At 39.3% G+C, this 19,419-nt stretch overlaps 1 protein-coding gene across 1 annotated transcript; it reads right to left on the reverse strand.

Annotated features, from left to right (window-relative positions):
• Positions 1-925: 925 nt before the first annotated feature.
• LOC147884763 (ubiquitin-conjugating enzyme E2 2-like) lies at positions 926-5,953 on the reverse strand. The gene is made up of 5 exons (XM_087397370.1): positions 5,684-5,953; positions 5,370-5,395; positions 5,193-5,282; positions 4,312-4,400; positions 926-1,297 (listed from the first exon to the last, which is right to left on the reverse strand). Exons 1-5 carry the CDS (start codon positions 5,806-5,808, stop codon positions 1,169-1,171), a joined length of 459 nt encoding a protein of 152 aa, XP_087253496.1. The 5' UTR covers positions 5,809-5,953; the 3' UTR covers positions 926-1,168.
• Between the last annotated feature and the right edge of the window lie 13,466 nt (positions 5,954-19,419).

Genomic DNA, 19,419 nt, shown 5'->3' on the forward strand with positions numbered 1-19,419 from the left:
AGTGCTTACAAGTCCAAAGAATCTTTTACTATAGTACAGCTCGACATTAAGATGCAGGTGCCGGACGGATTATCCTATGCTGTTTTATAGAAGAAATCTTGCATGCCTGATGATAAACTGCTGCTGGCCTCTCTAGGTAATGGACATGTATATTGTGCTTGAGTTCTATGAGAGCTCGTGACTTCCTTGGGCCTGCTCTGTAATTTGATTTCGCATACACCTTGTTTTGCTGTGATCCCCCCTCCTGTTCTTAATACACCCTCCCTCGACAACTCAGCTCCCTTTATAATCAATACCAAGGCATGGAGCATTTCTTACATCTAAACAAGCACCAGAGGAACTTTAGTTTCTTCTTTTGCCCCAACTTGTATTGAATATAACATCCTCAGTATTTATACAGCAAATATGGATGGCATCTCAACATAACAAACAGTGTAAATGATAAAACTGGTTTGAATCACCACCACTCTGTCTCTCAGCTATCCTCCTAAGTGACAGTACCTAAGCACCAGGGAGTCTGTAATCCTTGACTGCACAGCTTTGAAGAACATAGCCAAAACTGAGGGTTTCAGAATCTGTAACAATTAGGAGAGAACAGAGGAAGAGAGAGAGAGAGAGAGAGAGAGAGAGCGAGAGATGGCACCCAACAAGACGTGAACATTGGCAGAGGAACAAGTGATTTAAAACCATTCCTATGATGCCATTATCTAAGCATAGGCTGCTCTCCTGGGTTCCAGAATGAAGGTATCACCACCATCTCCATCAAACACTCAACAAAGGAAGAGAGAGAGAGAGAGAGAGAGAGAGAGAGAGAGAGATTTTCTCACTAAACCAGGATGGCTTTCAAAAGAAAAAGTCTGCGAGTGTGTTATATTTTGCTGACCCACTTATACCAACGATAATTCATTTAGTCAAACATGCAAGATAAACAATAAAAGGATTAACAACGCTTGCAATGAAGTCCCAAATACAACCAAATATACACACTTGGCAAACAAAGTTGCCTCCAGAAGATTACCACCAATGATAGTTCACTTAAAAGTTCAACACCTAAGCCACACAGACACAGGGGGCCTATGCTCCTGATTTTTTCAGAGGTCCAATCCCCCAAAAAAAGCCCTCAATAGCAGCTGCACTGCAGCTTTCATACAAGAAAGTATCTTTTCGATCATTCTGCCGTCCAACTCTGCTCAACTGTTTCTCGGACTCGCCTGTTGTACTCACGACGATTTTCACTGTACATGCGAGCGGCTTCTGAGTTTGCTGGTGAATTGGGATTTGGGTCACACAATAGCGACTGCAAAACATACCAATAATCTGTCAAATGACTTTACAGAAGGTGGTCACAAAGAGTATACCTTTCAATCACACATACCATGATTACCCATGGTTCATTGGCAAACAAGGCATCATAAACACAAAAAGCATGCCCATTTCCCATTTTGGACTATCATGAGACTCCATCATAAACACGCAAAGCAAGCTCAGTCTGGACTTCACCTTCAGTGGTGTTAACTTCACTCTGAGACTCCAAAGTTTCACGACAAAGAATCTCACCATGCATGTCATCAACCGTAGAGTATACAATGCTGAGTTTATATCCTTCCATCATAAAGGTTAGTATTAAAAAACAAAACTACTCACATGCAGTCATTACAATCTCCCAAAATTCCAAGCTCAAACAACACACTTCATTTGGATTACAACAATAAGAGGAAAGTTCTTGGCTTTGGATGAGTTCTCCAAACCATAGAATTCCTTCGACTAGCCTTTTTACTCTTGTGATGAGCCAACTTTCCTTCTAGATTAAAACCTCTAGGACAGAAGTATGTAAAGTTTTCATCCAAAAATAGTTAACCAGGCCTAGCTGCTTTGAAAATATCTTCCAAGTTTGCAATTTCTCCTTCTATATGCTCGATGGGAAAACGATGAAGGATTCGTTTTGTCATTGCTGCATATAAGAGGGCAAACTCAGCCATGACGAAGGCTAGCACTAAAGGATGCACCATTTCTACAGGCCATGGATGTAGTTTCCACAAATCAGAAGCATGCAACCTGTTTAAAGCCATACTTCTGTGAACATAAACCTAGATCACTGGCTAGGTTAGTTAAAGCTAGACTGTTGAAGTAGGCCCACTTCAATGACCTCATAATCAAGACGTAAGTGTTCCTTGGAAGGTTGTTGATTTCCTTGACAGGATGGGAAACCCAAGTTACAAAGGTAACCATTGTCTACCTATGTCTATGAGTTAATAATTTCGTTTGAGCATTGTCTCCTGTTTTCCTCCAGTTTATGTAAGTAGGCATTACCAACTGAAGTAGTTTTTGTCTAATAAAGGCAATTATCTGAGTCTCAGCGTTACATATATTTAAAAGAGTCCCCCATCTTGTTCTTTCTCTCTGTGTTGATCTAAAAATTGCCTATCTTTTCTTTTTTCCTTGATTTATGATGACAAATAATTTCACTCCTGAAATTAACAAATTAAAACTTTAATTCCTGGAACTGCCTCATGAGGTGACAGTTTAGAATTACCGATAGGCTTGGGTTGGTTCTCAACAAAGATCCTAGACAGGTGCTAAGAATGGCTAGCATTTTGTGACCATGGGATTAAGATAGGTTATGTATTCAGTAAACTGTAGAAAGGAGTTTGGTTCCCTAAACCAAAATACTCGTATCCATATGGTAACTTTACCATCCTACTAATTCAATAATTAGCTCAATGAAAAGAAAGATCATTCTAGAGGGAACATCTTGAATTCTTTGCTTTCTTAATGCTGTATCCCTTTTTGCATTCCCTTGCTAGAAATTATATACCTAGATGAATCCAGGGACATTCCCAAACTCATCCTCTAAAAACACAACATAGTGCAGTTTCAATCTCATGATAGTCACTCACAAGGTTGAAAACCATAAACTCCATCATGCATAGCAGGGACTAGCTACTATGACATCCCCACTGACGTCATCAGCGCCCAACAGTGGGTGTAGACCATAGTATAAAAATATGCTCTCACACATACAAATCCACACACCCACACATACTTGAGCATCCATTTATACAAAGTCTTCGTACTGAGTTTCTGTCGGCACTCCGGAGGTAAAGGGCAAACTCAGCCATGACGAAGGCTAGCACTAAAGGAGAAGGCTAATCAAAAGGTAGTCCAAAATCTCTTCATTCAAGCTACAGCTGCTTGTGAAGTCTAAACGTTTTCATTTTAGTCTCTCCCCAACAAGCATCTAAATCTAAATCTAGCTGATAGGGCAACGCACCATTTAAGATAGAAAGAATTATCACAATACCAGCAGAAATTGACAATTTTATATACTTGTTTCTATGTGGCTAGGACTTGACATTTCCCTAAGCTGAACAAACAAGGGGCAGTTCATGGAGAGGATGTTGAAGGAAAAAAACAAAAGCAATGCCATGCTTATGTAGAAATACGAGGGATAGGGTTGAGGGAGAGAAAGGGGGGAATTTTGAATGGGAGCAGAGTGTAGACCATAAGATAGCCCTTCTTCCTGAGTTTCCGTCAGAACTCCAACAGTCAAGGGTACTAGAAATAGGAAGGACTTAACACTATCGGCAGGCCACAATTCACAAGGTTTGGAACTATTCCATTAGAATGCTAATCACGTTCCTCCAGACCTATTGAACGATAATTATTATGAACGTCAATGTTTCACATCCCCAATCATTCATTTCAGCTTAACAGCCAGCTTTCTTAAAAATTCACTCTGAAGCTCCCGCATTTCTCTCCTATTTGCCTCTAGCTCACGTGAGCTTTTCTCAAGTCCAAATCTTATGACTACTGTATCTCTCTTTCCTGTTTCCAGGCTCTTTTTCTGCCATTCCTTTGCGTAGAAAGCCACCGAGTATTGCACACTAGCCTAAAGTGAGTGGTGAGAGAATTACCATGCACATTCATGATTCATTTTCATCTCTCTTACCAGTCTCAACAAATACAATAGCATCATGGCATACTTCAAGGTAGTAACATCCACAAAAGGTTTGACCAAAGGCTTTTCCTGTGAACCATTTTTCCTCATGATTTCCCAGTTGCCTATTTCATGCTTGTCCCATTAAGAGTCATGGAGACTGGAGTGTATGTGTGTGTGTGGAGAGAGAGAGAGAGAGAGAGAGAGAGAGAGAGAGAGAGAGAGAGAAGGGAGGGGGGGGCGGGGGGTTGGGGGGGCCAGGGGGGCAGGGATGGTGTTGACCTGAACTCTACAATGTTCTAGAGCAAATAGACTCCACTGTTTCTGAAATCAACAAAATAAAATATCAATCATCATTACTTTGGAAATAATACCTGAATAGAGGTTAGGATCGCGGCAACATCATATATAGGACTCCACTGATTTTGCAGAATGTCCAAACAAATGCTGCCGTCAGCATAAACTGCAAAATCCACAAAGCCACTTTCAACCAAAATATCCAGAAGGAAATCACACATTGTTGGGACTGCAAAACAGTTGACAAAACAAAAATGCTATTGTAGATCATGCAACCAAGAGTCCGCCTTGCATAATTGGGCCACACATCATATATAAAACGCTACTCTTCAGATAAGGAGTCCTGTCAACGGTCAGACATAGTGTTAATCACTAAACCTTAAGGTTGCTGTAAACTACATGCATTTCTACAAATACCTGCATGAAACTAAAATTCAGATAATCTTACGAATGGTTCTTTTCAAAGAACAAACATCAGAAAGAAAATAACAGGTGCACGATTTCTATGAATACCTGCATGAAATTAAAATACACCCTACCTTGTAAATAAATAGTTATTAGTTCTTTTGAAAAGCAAAGATTAGACCAAAAAAACAGCTCCACGCACACAAAGACTAAGGAGAATATTCAAAGAGAGAGACAAAGTGGGGGGGGGGGTATGAAAAGGGCACAAAACAAAATAAAGAATATGAAAGAAGAGTACTGGATTAAGCAGCGCTACGGTTCTGTTCTCATCACTACAGAGGCATTTAAAGATTATCATGATAATCGACACTAAACTACACATTGCTCTAACCTCGATTGCGCAAACATCTGACGGCAATCTCATTGACGGAAAGTGGCGTTTGGTCCGGTCAAATGTTTTGTGATTTTCACACACAAACCATTACAATGCCATAAAGACATGTTCCGAACCATTAAGATTATTCAATGTTTCTACATGAGATAGAAAGCTCACTATTGGGATGGAACATCTTGGACACGAACCGCACTGTCGGTGGCTTGTTGGGGTAATCTTCTGTGAACTGCAAAGTCAACTTGAACGTGCCTGGCAAAGGAAACATTCGTTGTCACTACGATTTAAGAAGTCGAATATGCAACAGAAAAGAAACCCATCTAAACTAAGAGGACGTACCTCCATCCCAAGGAGTGTCGTCCGGTCTGCACAAATTTCCGTTCAGGAGAAGGTGAGTAATCTCTCGAAAGCCTCCAAATTCAAAGCGTGCAGTTTCTAAGGACGCAGATATGAAGCAGAGAAAGTTGTACGGAGGCATTGTTTACAGTACTATGGGGCAAAAGAAGGCATCCTTGGAGTGCGCAAGTCCGGGGAAGGCCAATCGGTTGCAAAAAAGCGAGATCTTGCCAGATGGACGAAGGGACACACGGAACGAGCAAAACGACATGAGAAAAGAGGAAATTTGTGTGGGGGGGGAGGAGGGGGAAACCTACCCGAAGATGACGGCATTCCAGAGCATGATGTTGTTATCCTGAGGGGCACCACTGATACCGGCGGGGGGGTCATGCTGCAAGCGCTTGAAGTCACGCATGAGGCGTTTGCGGGAGGGAGTGGACATGGCGATGGAGGGAGGGAGGGAGGGAGGGAGGGAGAGAGAGAGATCGGAAATCCTCTGTTCCTCTGTTCTGTGCTCTCTTCTCTTATTCTTCTTCTGCTTCTTTGTTGATGTCGTTGAGAATGACAAAGACCAATCAATCTATAAAAGAGAGCAAGCATGTAGGTTTGCCTCTCATCACACAATGGCTCAAGTCAACATAGTTCTCCATCCATGGTTGATGGAACCCACAACACTTTAACCCAACTTCCTACCTCGCTCATGCATGACCCCTTGCGCCCCTGCCCTCGAGTAGCGGCCAGCACAAACAAACACCGATTGTAGGTCAACCCGGACAGCAAACAAATGGTTTGCAAACCGCCCGTCTCGCGTGAACATACCCTATGGACTGCCTCAGTGCTCGCACCCACGGCCACCTCCCCCGGTTCACACGTGCGGTGTAAATGTTGGACTCCTCGATCTTGCCTAATTCATTTTTGCCACCCCTCTCTGGTGGGTTCCCACAGCTCCATCACTCTCGGCCTACATGGAAAAGGGCCATGACCCAACCTTAGCGGAGCATCAGCAAGCCACGCAGTTTGGGCACTACCCACGTGATCAACTACTGCCCACGTTCGATAAGGAAAGCTTAGGCTTGTCAGAGTCGACCACAAGTGGCGTGTCCCTCGTAGTTGACACCAATCCCTCAAACCCACACAACCTTAGGCATCTAAGGCAGTTTGGGCACTCAATCGATTTGGGTGCTCGCCCACCTCAGCAACTACCCACACTCAATTCCCTTGAGGAACGAAACTTGCCACCTGTGAGCAACTGCCACGTACGATTCTCGAGGAAGGAAATTTGCCACCTATGAGCAGCTACCCATGTACAATTCTCGAGAAACGAAACTTGTTGCATGTCAACGTAGGCCACAAGCGACATGTCACTCATAGTTGGCCGATGTAGGTGAGGGGGGGGGGGGGGACATCTATCCCAACCTCAAGCCCACCCTTAGCATCAAGACTTCAAGCCAACATTTTACAGGAATTTTACTCCCTCTCATTTGTGCAAGGCTCTAAATTTGAGCCTGTTCCTCTTGCAATGTCCATTGTAAAAAGACTTCAAACTCTGTCTTACAATGCATTCTATACAGATCGCTAGATTCGTAATTGTTCAAGAGCGCTTCTAAGCATTAGTATGTGCTTGCATAGAGGTAGATGGATTACCTCTCCAGAACTACAAAGAGCAAACACTGACTGAATTTCTACTGAACATTAGATGCAGTCATTAAGAGTGGATATATTGTGTATAGTATGTGCAACCAAAATGGTAGAGGTCAACCATGTGGTTAAATCTTGGCTCAACAATGTAAGCTAATCTAAGATGGTGGCTATTCTTAGTAATTAGTAAGATGTTGTGATTGTCATCATCCTCCTCCATGTCCTTAAGGTGAGGGAATGGCAACCCCATCATGCATGTGTGATGCTCTGGTAAAAACCTTTAACACACTTCAAGGCAATAGGCAAAAGTAGCAATATCAGTACCCATGGCCTCCATTGAGATAATGACAAAAGACCCCATCAAATTACTTACCCCATATTGCATGTAGGTGGCATGCCCTACGTGTGGTCGTGCCTACATTGGGACCGCTGATAATGGATTATGGTCATTATTTTACATTACTAGGCCATGAGGTAAAGCCTAGACAATGGTTTGTCAAGTTATCATTGTTGACTAGTATGCCACATATCAAATGCAAAGTCATGCTTGGTGGGCCAAGGCAGCAATCTTTGTTCCTCAATGTATGCTCACCCCATTCAAGCCAAGCCTCTCTCACTTTGTTCCTCTTGTGGCCCCTATGCCTTGAAGAGGTTGTTCTTGCTATGCTAACTTATATATAGAAAGTGCTGAAGACTGTTTTGTCACTCTAAGTTGAGTGGGTCTTCCCACAATAAATTAGTGGGGTGAGTCTCACCATGGTATATTAGTTATCTAGATCATTTGTGGATTTACTAAAGCTTGTGGCAAGGCTATTATTCAATATGAGCTCCCTTCATTAAAAACTTTCATTATAAATTCAAGGAGATCCCTTGCAATGAAAGATGCACTCATTTTTGTTCGGAGTATGAACTCCCTTCATTAAAAACTTTCATTATAAATTCAAGTGCAGGGAAATATGCACTCATTTTCAAAGCTTAATCTGCCCCCCCACATACACATTTTCAAAACAAAGGCAGTGATTCTAAGGAGCATTTAGATTCTTTAGGGGATCTTGTGACCATTGAGCCTAGCAAGCATACTAGTAGGGACATACAAGACCTTGCGCTAAAAAAATATTCTCCTAAAAACAATGGGTACAAGCACAGCTTGTAAGAACACATGTGGTAAACTCAATACCTTTTAATCCTTCCCAAAACGGGTGTGATTTTTTGGTGAGCTTTTTGTCATGAGCTTTTTTTCAATTTTCATGAATATTGCGAGCTTTTCATTCACCTGAGAGAGAGAGAGAGGGGGGGGAGGGTTCATGGAGTGGGGTGGGTTGAAAGTTTGGGTTGTGGTTGCAGTTAAGAGGAGAGAGGGGGGGGAAGGGGAGATAAAGGAAAGGGGGAGGGACGAGCGCATGGGTAAGGTGGCATGGAGAAGGGAGGGGAGGGGAGTTGGAACATATATTCATTATCATAGTGGAGAACGTAAAGGGGGAACTTATAAGGTATGCAAAGAGGAGTGCAAGGAGGAGAGAGAGGATGACGAATGTGAAAGTTATGTTCATCTACTAAATGTAAAGGGGAAGGGAGAGCATGTGGGAAATTTGTTTATTTTCAAAGTGTATAATTTGACAGATTTGACCTCATATTTGGATTCCTCGTCGAATTCCGGTCATTTTGAGTACCAACATGACCATATTCTGATAAAAATTGAAAAAATGGTGTTTTTGTCATTTTGGCCTGTTTTGGGCCTATTTTGAGTCTGCGGCTAGAAAATTGAAAAAATGGTGTTTTTGTCATTTTGGCCTGTTTTGGGCCTATTTTGAGTCTAGCGCAGACTCAAAATAGGCCCAAAACAGGCCAAAATGACAAAAACACCATTTTTTCAATTTTTATCGGAATATGGTCATGTTGGTACTCAAAATGACCGGAATTCGACGAGGAATCCAAATATGAGGTCAAAAGTTTCAAATTATACACTTTTAAAATGTACATATCCCCCATAGTTCCTCCCTTCTACTTTGAATATGGACAAATCTTCCATAATTTTTTGCCTCCTACTACCACTCATATCCGCCCCCCCCTTGTGCATAGTATACACTCTTCCACCCCTCCCACATGCTATGAAAATGAACATATTCTATATTCTCTCCCCCTCTTTCTAACCTCCCCATCTTTCTTATAACAAAAACATGTATGGATTTCTAAAAAAAGCTCGCAAAAACAAAGGAAATGGTAAAAAAGCTCACATTAAAAAGCTCGCCAAAAGATTTCCCCCTCCCAAAACAAGGTATGCCTTGTCAATGATGGCATGCCTAGTAAAGGCAGTACACTGATCTAGCAAATGACTTATTGGGAGATTATATAGTATGACAAAGGAGGCATTCTTAGTTAACTTATGAGAAGATTTATTCACTATCCTCATTTTCTTAGTGACCTTCGCATTGTTTAAAGTTAAAGAAGTAAAGAGGACAAGGGTTAGATACTGTAGATTATCCCATGTCATTGATTAATGGATAATTCTTTGGGATTCCTTTTTCTAAAAGGAATATGCCTTTAATCCCCACTCACTTTCTCCTTTTTTCTAAAGGAATATGCCTTCAATCATCACTCACTTTCCCTTCATTATTATTTTGCTCTCCAAAGAGATGGCATCCCTCCATCCTTCCCTCATCTCTCTCTCTCTCTCTCTCTCTCTCTCTCTCTCTCTCTCTCCCCCTCTCCCTCTCCCTCTCCCTTTTGCTCTCCAAAGAGATGGCATCCCTCCATCCTTCGCTCATCTCTGTCTCTCGCTCTCTCTCTCTCTCTCTCTCTCTCTCTCTCTCTCTCTCTCTCTCTCTCTCGACACATGTAGGTACATGCTTACAAACACGTGCACACATGTACACGCACACGCACACACATAGTATAATTGATATTTTTATTCATCTATAATGCATGCTATTGGTCATGCAATCATAGCAACATAGCATAGCAACCCATTGAGACCACCCTAAGATGACCCATGGATTATTTATCTTGCATAGATGTTATGTCCAAATGGGCATAAATTCCACCTTTATAGCTACTTTCATTAACAAATGACAAAGTGGTAAAAGCCAAGCATGCAATAACATGATACAAATGAGAGGTTAAGATAGCCAACTCAAAAATTATAGTCATGATAATTATTCCATTACAATCTAAAAGCTACGAGGATATCCTACATAGATAGTTCCTCCTTTTTATCCACTCTTATTCTCCCATTTAGTGAAGAACATGGTACATTCCTAGTCTTCTTGGGCAACATTATTTGATTCCACCCATTGTATCCATGCATGAACAAATACATCTCATGCCCCACTAGCTTTTCTAGGATGGTTTTCATGAACAGTGACTAGATTGGGTCCTTGATGGTCTGCTCATTTAGCTTTTGATAGTCAACCTCGACTTGCAATTTCCCATTCTTCTTTCATATGATGATGACCAAAAATAAGTAATCACTTTTATCTACTAGTTAGATGAATCCTATCTTGAGCGATTGGTCAATCTTTGCCTTCACCAACTTTGCATAGTTGGGGATCATTCAATCTTTGCCTTCACCAACTTTGCATAGTTGGGGATCACTACTCCCAATTGGATCTGCATCTGGAATGAACGAGATGTGATGTTGAATCAAGCTTTGTGGGATCCCTTTCAAATTCATGTATTCCCAAGAAAATGCATCTTTGTTATCCCTAAAGCGTACTTCAAATTCCTTGTGGAATTCATGGGGAAGTTCTTTGTTGATCTCAATCAACTTTGATGCCTCTCATGATCACGGTTTGATCTTTGTGGCGGCCTCTAACCTTATTTGATTTGTTCGCTACTACCATTGACTCAACTGATTTGGTTTTTTGGTTGTTATTAGACTTCTCTTTGTCCTTCTTTATCTTAAGTGAAGCCTTTTAAAATGCCATGTGGAGCTCATTCACTTTTGTCAGCTAACCCAACCAACACTCATTCATTGTGTGGCCATCCCCTTTCAACTTTTGGCACCATGCTTCACTCTTCTTAGGGATACCTCTGATGCCCATTCCTTTAGAAGCCTCTTTAGCTCCTCCTTCTCGACCTTGGTGATTTTTTAATCATCGCTTCATCTTCATCTTATTTCTTCACTATCTACTTCTTAGTATAGTGCTTTCTTCTCTTTCTAGGGTTTCAGATGCTCCATCTTCTCAAATACTATGTGTTTATTAAGCAATTCATCACATGTCCTTGTTGGGTAAGTTAACTCCATGTTGCACAACTTAGTGCCACAAAGGAGGCCATTCATCACCCGACTGCACTGCCATTTTGTCTTGTGTCTTTTCAAGCTTACTGATCAGCACCCTCATTTGTGCTACCAACAAGTTGTATATTAATTTTTGTTTCTAATTGGTTGATTTGATTGAGCTTTAGCAATACATCTTCCTTACTGGATCCATGCTACAAACTTTGCAACATTTAACATGTTGCACATGGAAAAACGCTCATCATGGTACCAGTCACACACCACTCAATGGATAAGTTTGTGAAAGTGGTAGGGAAGAAGATTAAGTAGATCGAGCGCTATGAAAGTAGATCACTTACTGTTCCTTCATATGGAACTGTAGAATCACTACCATTTGTAGAAAATTCCATAGATAAGATTGGAGATTTTCTTCCTCATGTCACGTGGATTTTTGGAATTTCATTCATATTTTTGCCCTCTTGCTATCTCAGCATCCCAAAGTGGACTGGCTCCAAACTGGTCCATAGGCTTGTTCTACATGATTGAATCTTTGCCCTTGTGATGGTTGTGAGCATCTACTTTCTTATTCTTGCCAGAACTCACTCAAATTTTGTTGTTGGTAGGATTCTTTAACTCTCTTGGCAACTCCCTCCTTCCTCTCTTCATTTGACATAAGTGGTGGAAAATCGTCCCTTAAGGCTTCTTTTCACGTTTCTCACTCAAGGCTTCTTCTCACTTCCCTCAGTTAAGGTTTCTTTCCTTTGGTGATCATTTAGAGTGCTCTTGCTTGAGTTTTAATTTAGGTCATTCACTCTTCTCTTTGTTGTTGGCATCTTAGTTGGCATCATGTTCTTGCATTCGTCATTTTTGACATTCACAGCGAGTCATTTTGTTAATCACTCTGTCATTTTTGACATTCATTGAAATTGCCTTCTACCATTACCTAGTCACAATTGGCAATCATATACAACGAGCTCAGAGGCTACACTCTATGTAGTCGTATTGTCATGGTAGCAAGAACAAATTAACTCCTAGGATTGTAGGACTTTGTATACATGACCTCTTTTGACATTTGCAATGGGTTCTACCTATCACATTTACAATTGTTTGCACCACTCGATCAAAAGGGGATAGGTGCCATTATGTTGTATTGAACTTTTTGACATCTTCCATCTTCACAAATCCTACATTTATCACATCTATCTCTTCCTCATGTACAGATCATTGGCTGTCAGATCCCTCATTGCTTGACTCTTCTTTAGAGTCTGGCCCCTCTGCTATTGCAATAGGTTCAGTTGACTCTGGTAGTTGAGGTCCTTTTCTACCTTGCATTTTTTATAGTAGAGCACCAGCTATGTAGTTGCTACAAAACACTACAAAACTTTTGATGCTTGTCAACAAATAGGAAGGCCAACCTTCAAAGACCATATGCCATTGCAACACATGAACCATTCCAAAAATGGGGATTTGGCCATGCATTTAGACCAAAACAAAGTGCTGACCAATCTCTCTCTCCCTCTCTCTCTTTCTCTCCAAGTTCACAATGATGCAAATGAAAAGAAATTAGACTAATATTTTAGGGGGGGTGGGGGGAGAAGAGACCGATAAATAGTATTAGAGGTCTAATTGTAACATGGATTGCATTGTGTCAAGCATGTATATCAAGTATGTGTATGATGTGCTCATTGTACTTCTTGTTCGGAGAAACTCTCATGTTTTGTGCCAAAATAATGTCTTGCATCAAAAGGACTTTCTTGCTTAAGTTTTCTCTCCTTTTCTTATTTTTGTTGATTCTGATAGGCCTCTTGAATTGGGTTACATCACCTCGATTAATTGCTAGAGTCTCACTGGTCCTTTTGATGGACAACACCTTCATTGTTGTGTGCCCAAGACTTTTTATGTTTGTTTAAGAAGGAAACAAGATAGAGAATGTCTACCTCTTTAGATATAATTGTTCTCTGTTGTGCACCCCTTTCACAATGTGCTCAAGTTCAAGAGTATAGTCTCTTGAGCATGCAACTTTTAATTGTTGGTAGAGTTGTTATTGAATAAATCCTCAAGTGAGGGTAAATATTCTAAAGACATAAGTTTAGTAGTCATTTGAATGACCTAATGCCCTATGTGGAATGCTCATGAGTTTTGAGACCACATCTCATTTTTTTTTTGTGATGGCAGTTCCCAAATGCATGCATTTGTTTTGGCTTGCTGCTTTTGGCTTTCTTAGTGTTTTTAATCCCTCTTCAAACATTGCAAACGTGTATTCCTTGTCATCTATTTCTTTACTCTTCAACCTCCTCCTTGTACCCTAACTAAATCTTTAAGATTTTCTATTTTGTAGCAAAGTGTGCTCTTTTGCTGTCTCTTTGTGAACATGTGTTGCCTTTTTTAGGACTTGTAAGTAATACAGTGGGAGAAAGTACTCTCTTATGGTTTGACAGTGAGTGGCCTCTTCATGGTTATTGTGTGAAAGGACCCTTTCCTCTTTTGGAGTTGTGATGTGGTGGTATGAGAGAGGAGTTTTCTGGACGTTGAATACTATGTGTCTTTTTCTCACATGAGTTTTGAGACCACATCTCATCTTTTTTTGTGTGATGGCAGTTCCCAAATGCATGCATTTGTTTTGGCTTGCTGCTTTTGTTTTTCTTAGTGTTTTTAATCCCTCTTCAACAATTGCAAATGGGTATTCCTTGTCATCTATTTCTTTACTCTTCAACCTCCTCCTTGTACCTTAACTAAATCTTTAAGCTTTTATATTCTGTAGCAAAGTGTGCTCTTTTGCCATCTCTTTGTGAACATGTGTTGCCTTTTTTAGGACTTGTAAGTAATATAGTGGGAGAAAGTACTCTCTTATGGTTTGACAGCAGCGAGTGGCCTCTTCATGGTTATTGTGTGAAAGGACCCTTTACTCTTTTGGAGTTGTGATGTGGTGGTATGAGAGAGGAGTTTTCTGAAAGTTAGATACTATGTGTCTTTTGTTCCCTACCATATGGCAGATAGCTCTTCATAGAATCACACTACTAAGCTTATCTCTCTATTGCATTAGTATTGTGGGAAGTATATTTGAAATTTCATGGGATTCGTCCAGTAAAATAACATTTTAAGTGAGAAGATTGATTCTCTGATCTACGATCTCGTATTTCTGTTAATTCATTTGGTCCTTGAGATCCTCTCAGTGGCTCTAAACTTTCATGTGTGCTGTTTTGAAGGAGGTACAATATAAGGAATGTCATGATCTCTAGAACCTGTAATAATCCCTTTATTAGGAGATGGTGCAACAATACTTTTAAGCACTATTTCTAACATTTTTTCTGTGAAAACTAAAAGCTAGAAGTAGGACTTAGAATGGGAATGAAAGAGATTTTCACATTCAACTAGAAGATTGAAGTGCTAGAATTTTGTTGACACGTTGACAATTCTTTAACATCATGTAGAGCTTGTACATGAGTTGTTTATGAACTAATGTTAGATAATATTTAAGAAGGGCTAGGAAAAGAAATTTAGCTCACGTGTCATTATTCTAGAACCTTAGCATCAACTTTGAAGATAGAACTTTGTAGAAACTAGAGATGCCATCGCATGGGATTTCTGAGCCTTCTAAGAGAAAGCATCCACTTTGCATCTCCACTAGTAAAGATGTGGAGAGTTCCAACAAGTCAAAAAATTGCATGAGTAGCCATCTAGAGCTTGAACTTCAGCAAACCAATATCCTTACTATGAACGATCAAAAGATCCCTTGCAAACTACTAATAGAATGAAATAGGAATGCAATAAAGAATACCACATGGGTTAGACTTCCTAGAGATTTGATGAAAGATAAATCCTCACAAAAAAATTACAGAGGGAATAAAGAGGTGTCGTCTCAATAAAAGCGATGGAACCCACTTGCTTAGTAACAATTATAGCCACAACACACAGAGTGATGAGTAGGGGCTCTGAGAACCAAAGCATTGCAACCTCAAATCATTGAAGTTGTTTCAAACGTAAGTGCTTGTGAAGGAACGTAATTCATGATAGAACCTATCCCACAAAATAGCAGTAGGATGGAAAAGCAGTCGATTGTAGGCTTGAATAGAAGCAATATAACCCCCTCTTGGAACATGGTGGTAGAAGTCCTTGAGCAATTTCTCATCCCAGAAACCTACAACATAGTAGAATAGAAGTCTCTTGTGTAATATGGCAAAGTCTACTTATAAGGATAACTCCTTAATAATAGTCGACAGCTATAGTAGACCTGGAAACTTCTGCATGATACTCAAGGAAGATGGGGAAGGATCTCTAGATTAGAGAGTGAACATGGCTCTGATACCATGTCACAAAACTAGAGAGTACAACCTACAAGTGTGGAGAGAGAGGAGGAGATAAGAAAAGAAATCAACCACACACAAAGTATATCCAAATGGGTCTTGACCCAATTGAATTTTAGCCCATATGAGTGGTAAAAAGCACGAGGCTACTCTCCCTTTATAGATGTAGGTGAGAGCTATCTCCCTTAAGATAAGCATGAGGCTAAGCCTTTGTGAGCCAACATGATTCATGCATCTAGATTACATGCCTCCTAAGGAATGGTTTCTATAAGAGGGGCATTTTAACATATTGACCCACTATAAGCTTTAGAATTGAGGTGCATAAGTTAAAACTGAGAGTTACATGGCCTAGTTGTGTTTTCGTTTTGACATCATGAGATTGAATTCTTAAAACATGTGTAAGGACTTCATCAAGGCTTTATGTACTCTGCGGGATGTAAATACTAATCTTGGTTTTAGAATTCAAACAAATATGCTTACATTTAAAAAATTGGAGTAAAGAATTCAAATAACTCATCAAGATCTGCAATTGTTTAGAGACAAAACTTTAGACTACACTCCACATCTATTTTGTTTCACCTTTAATTGATGTTACATAAAAAGCATACAACAACGCAAACTTTGAAATGAGAAACTTGCCATTACATCTCAAAAATTATAATTGATTTCTTAAGTTAATTGAATTATGTTATTGTCAAATCAAGCAATACGAGTTCTTTTCCCATGTGCATGAGTTGGCTTATAAGGATGCTTAAAAAAGGGAAGGGTTGAAAATGATGGTTGCTAAAGTTATTAATAAGATATATTATAATGAAGCATCTACATTTAATAAAATATGATCATGATTAGTTTAATTAATAGTGGATGTTACAATTAATTTCAATGATAAAATTCCATATCAAGAATAAGGTTGGTGCACCTGACGATAGAGAAAGACCAAGAGGTTGCATACAAGAAAAACATACATCGAAGCAATATCATTTTGATATTTTTTTGTCAATCAAGTGGGTCTTTGATAGTGATAGGGGATACATTACACATAGAATATGCAACCTTGATATACATAAGAGCTAATGGCTCCTAGGTCTATAAAAATCATAATTCAAAGTCTAGAATTTATAATCAAGCATAATTTCTCACAATAGAGAGATACAATTCAAGCTCAATATAAACAATTAATTGACATCATATGAAAACATAGTGTACATAATGTGTTTGTTTAGAACATTGTATTCATGAAAGTCATGATCATGTGGGATTAACCAATGGGTACACCTTTACATTTTTTGGAACTTTACAATGTAATATAATCATTTATGGTTTTAGGAATAGCATCATCACTTTATTAGCATTATAGACTTCAATCATGGTTCTTTGTTAGGTCTTCTGTCTCTTATTATACTATCTTTGTTAATGCCTAATTTAACATTAGTAGGCATACTTGTAGTGCTTGTTTTATCCCATTAGAAAACTAGGGTTAAAGCTCACTTTTATGCTATCATTCGAATTATCAACATTTACTATTTCTTTCTTGGAATTCCTTTTGAAGTAGATTCTATCAATGTGAAGATTTGTTATGTGTGAAAATTTATTTGTAAAGAAGATGTTTCTAACATTATTTGAAATCATAAGTGTTGTATTTTCCCCCATTTCCATACCTCTACCTTGGTATGATGTAACCCATAAAGATGCAATCTGATAATATTTTCCTATTTGAAGCATTTTAAATAGACACAAGTAGAACCTAATATATGATTCATTAAAAATTTCAAGACCATATATGTGTAGTAAATAATATTAGTTTGTGTTAAGCACACCTTGTTCTTTAGTTCATGTGCACCATGTTGTGCTACATATAGATTTCCATAAGTACTTCTTTGTCTTACATGATTCCACAAACCTAGAAGTATGATTTATGCACATCCTTTTTTATACAACATCTAATCATGCCATGAAATGTGTGCATGTTCTGCTTAAGTCCTCTACATTTACTAACTAGTAGGTTGCTCTTTATCCCGACTTATGTATTGCTACTTACCTTAGTGACATTTCGGATAGTTTTTTAATAAATCCACCATATCATTTGTATTTACATATGGAATAGTTTCCCTCCTCACTCACTTGAGGATTTTCTTAGCAATGGATGCTTTTTGCAATAACTCATCTATCTTAGGTAGGATACTTAAGTCAATGTCAAACCACTAATCCCGATAGTCACATTCTTCCTACACTTTAACATAAGAAACTAGAGCTTTGATCTCATATTTGCATCTTTTTTATGCCATACCACAATTTATTAATGACAAATCATTGAAATACTTGGAATTAAAAAAAATTTACAATATACGAGCATGTACTTGCTTCGGAAAGTCAGCCCAACTATCCTAATGCAAGTGCTACACACAATTATTCAAACGCCACTTTACAAATCCAACAATGTAGAAATCAACAAGCAATGGACAGAGCTTTTGGAATGAATGTTGTTGTTGTGTCTTGGGACACCTTGCATGCTTTTCAAGGTTTCCATATAAACCTAGATGTAGAATACAAACCACAAATTATGTGTTAACTAGAACATCTACCAATAATAAAATGATATGTGTTGATGTGTAGTGCACAATCATGAAAAATGCTGGACCGAATACTCGCAATCACATATGGACTTTGCACACAAAAGAAAGTTGAAAGGAATTATTGCTATTCTTTACATAGGCTCCAGGGATTTGGTGGAATGAAAGCATTGCTCAAGGAGGGATTTGGCAATGCAATTAGTAGATATGAAAATATTGCCTGAGTAGGGATTTGGTGGTGTGGCTGGTAGATGAGTAGAAAACATTGGCAAGCCCTATTTCAGTAGACGTACAAGTACATGAAAGTGCAAACATGGATATAAACCAATCAACACCGATTTCGTAAACATTAGATCCATAAACATTGCATCCATTTGGAAAATGTTAAAATCACAAACATCAGACCCATATGTCTTTTAAATTGGTGAAAATTCTCAAGGAGGGTGTAGAAGCCAAGGTAGAGGAGGCACAAGCGAGGGCCTTGCAAGCACGAGAGCAAGCTGAGGCCACTGCAAAAATGATTGACATGGAAAGGCATAGAAGAGAAGAAGCAGAGAAGTGCATCAAGGAGCTCCGAGATAGGATTGAAGAAGTTAGAAGTGATGGGGACATCGCGGACAAGGAGCTAGCAATGATGCAAAAGGAGCTTGAAGATCAGAGAGCTGAAGGGAGCAACATGCATGGAAAAAGAAAGACACAATGGGAACATGCATAAGAACTTACATAAAACATTCACATAAGGGACCATGCATACATAAGCACATTCACGTAGAGACACATGTTGGGGCGCTAGGGGAAGGGGTTGTTGCATGCAAAAACGTTTTAATTCTCCTCTTATTTATGGTTTTTGTCTTATTGTATTGTTCTTCAAAATGGGATCCCATACAACCTTAAATAACCACCCTCACATTCTCATGAGATTGTTTTTCCTTTAGTAGGCGATGTAAAGTGGGGCATAGTAGTTGTAAACATTTTCATGAGTAATTCAAATGGAAAGCAAGATGTTGCAAGCATAAAGCTTAAGATCACTTGGCACTACCTTTGACACTTTGATCAAGCATCTTGATGCTTCCATCGTATACTAGATCTATAATAGCCCACAGACATGATCAAAAGCTAAGACATGGATTTTTATTATGAAGGTTATGTGATTGCAAGATAGAAAATGTACATGAGAGTTGAGAGTAGCCAAAGAATTCATACCTTGAATCCCAAATGTGACAATGGAAAACACAATATAGGTAGTCTTTTGCTACCCTTTAAAGACTAAAGGGAAACACAAAGTTTTGACTGTCTAAATAAACCAGAACAAGCATAGTTCATGA

Source organism: Dipteris shenzhenensis, chromosome 26 (assembly GCF_047967505.1).
Source record: "Dipteris shenzhenensis isolate YYH24624 ecotype China chromosome 26, Dip_SZ_1.0, whole genome shotgun sequence".
Classification (NCBI taxonomy): Eukaryota; Viridiplantae; Streptophyta; class Polypodiopsida; order Gleicheniales; family Dipteridaceae; genus Dipteris; species Dipteris shenzhenensis.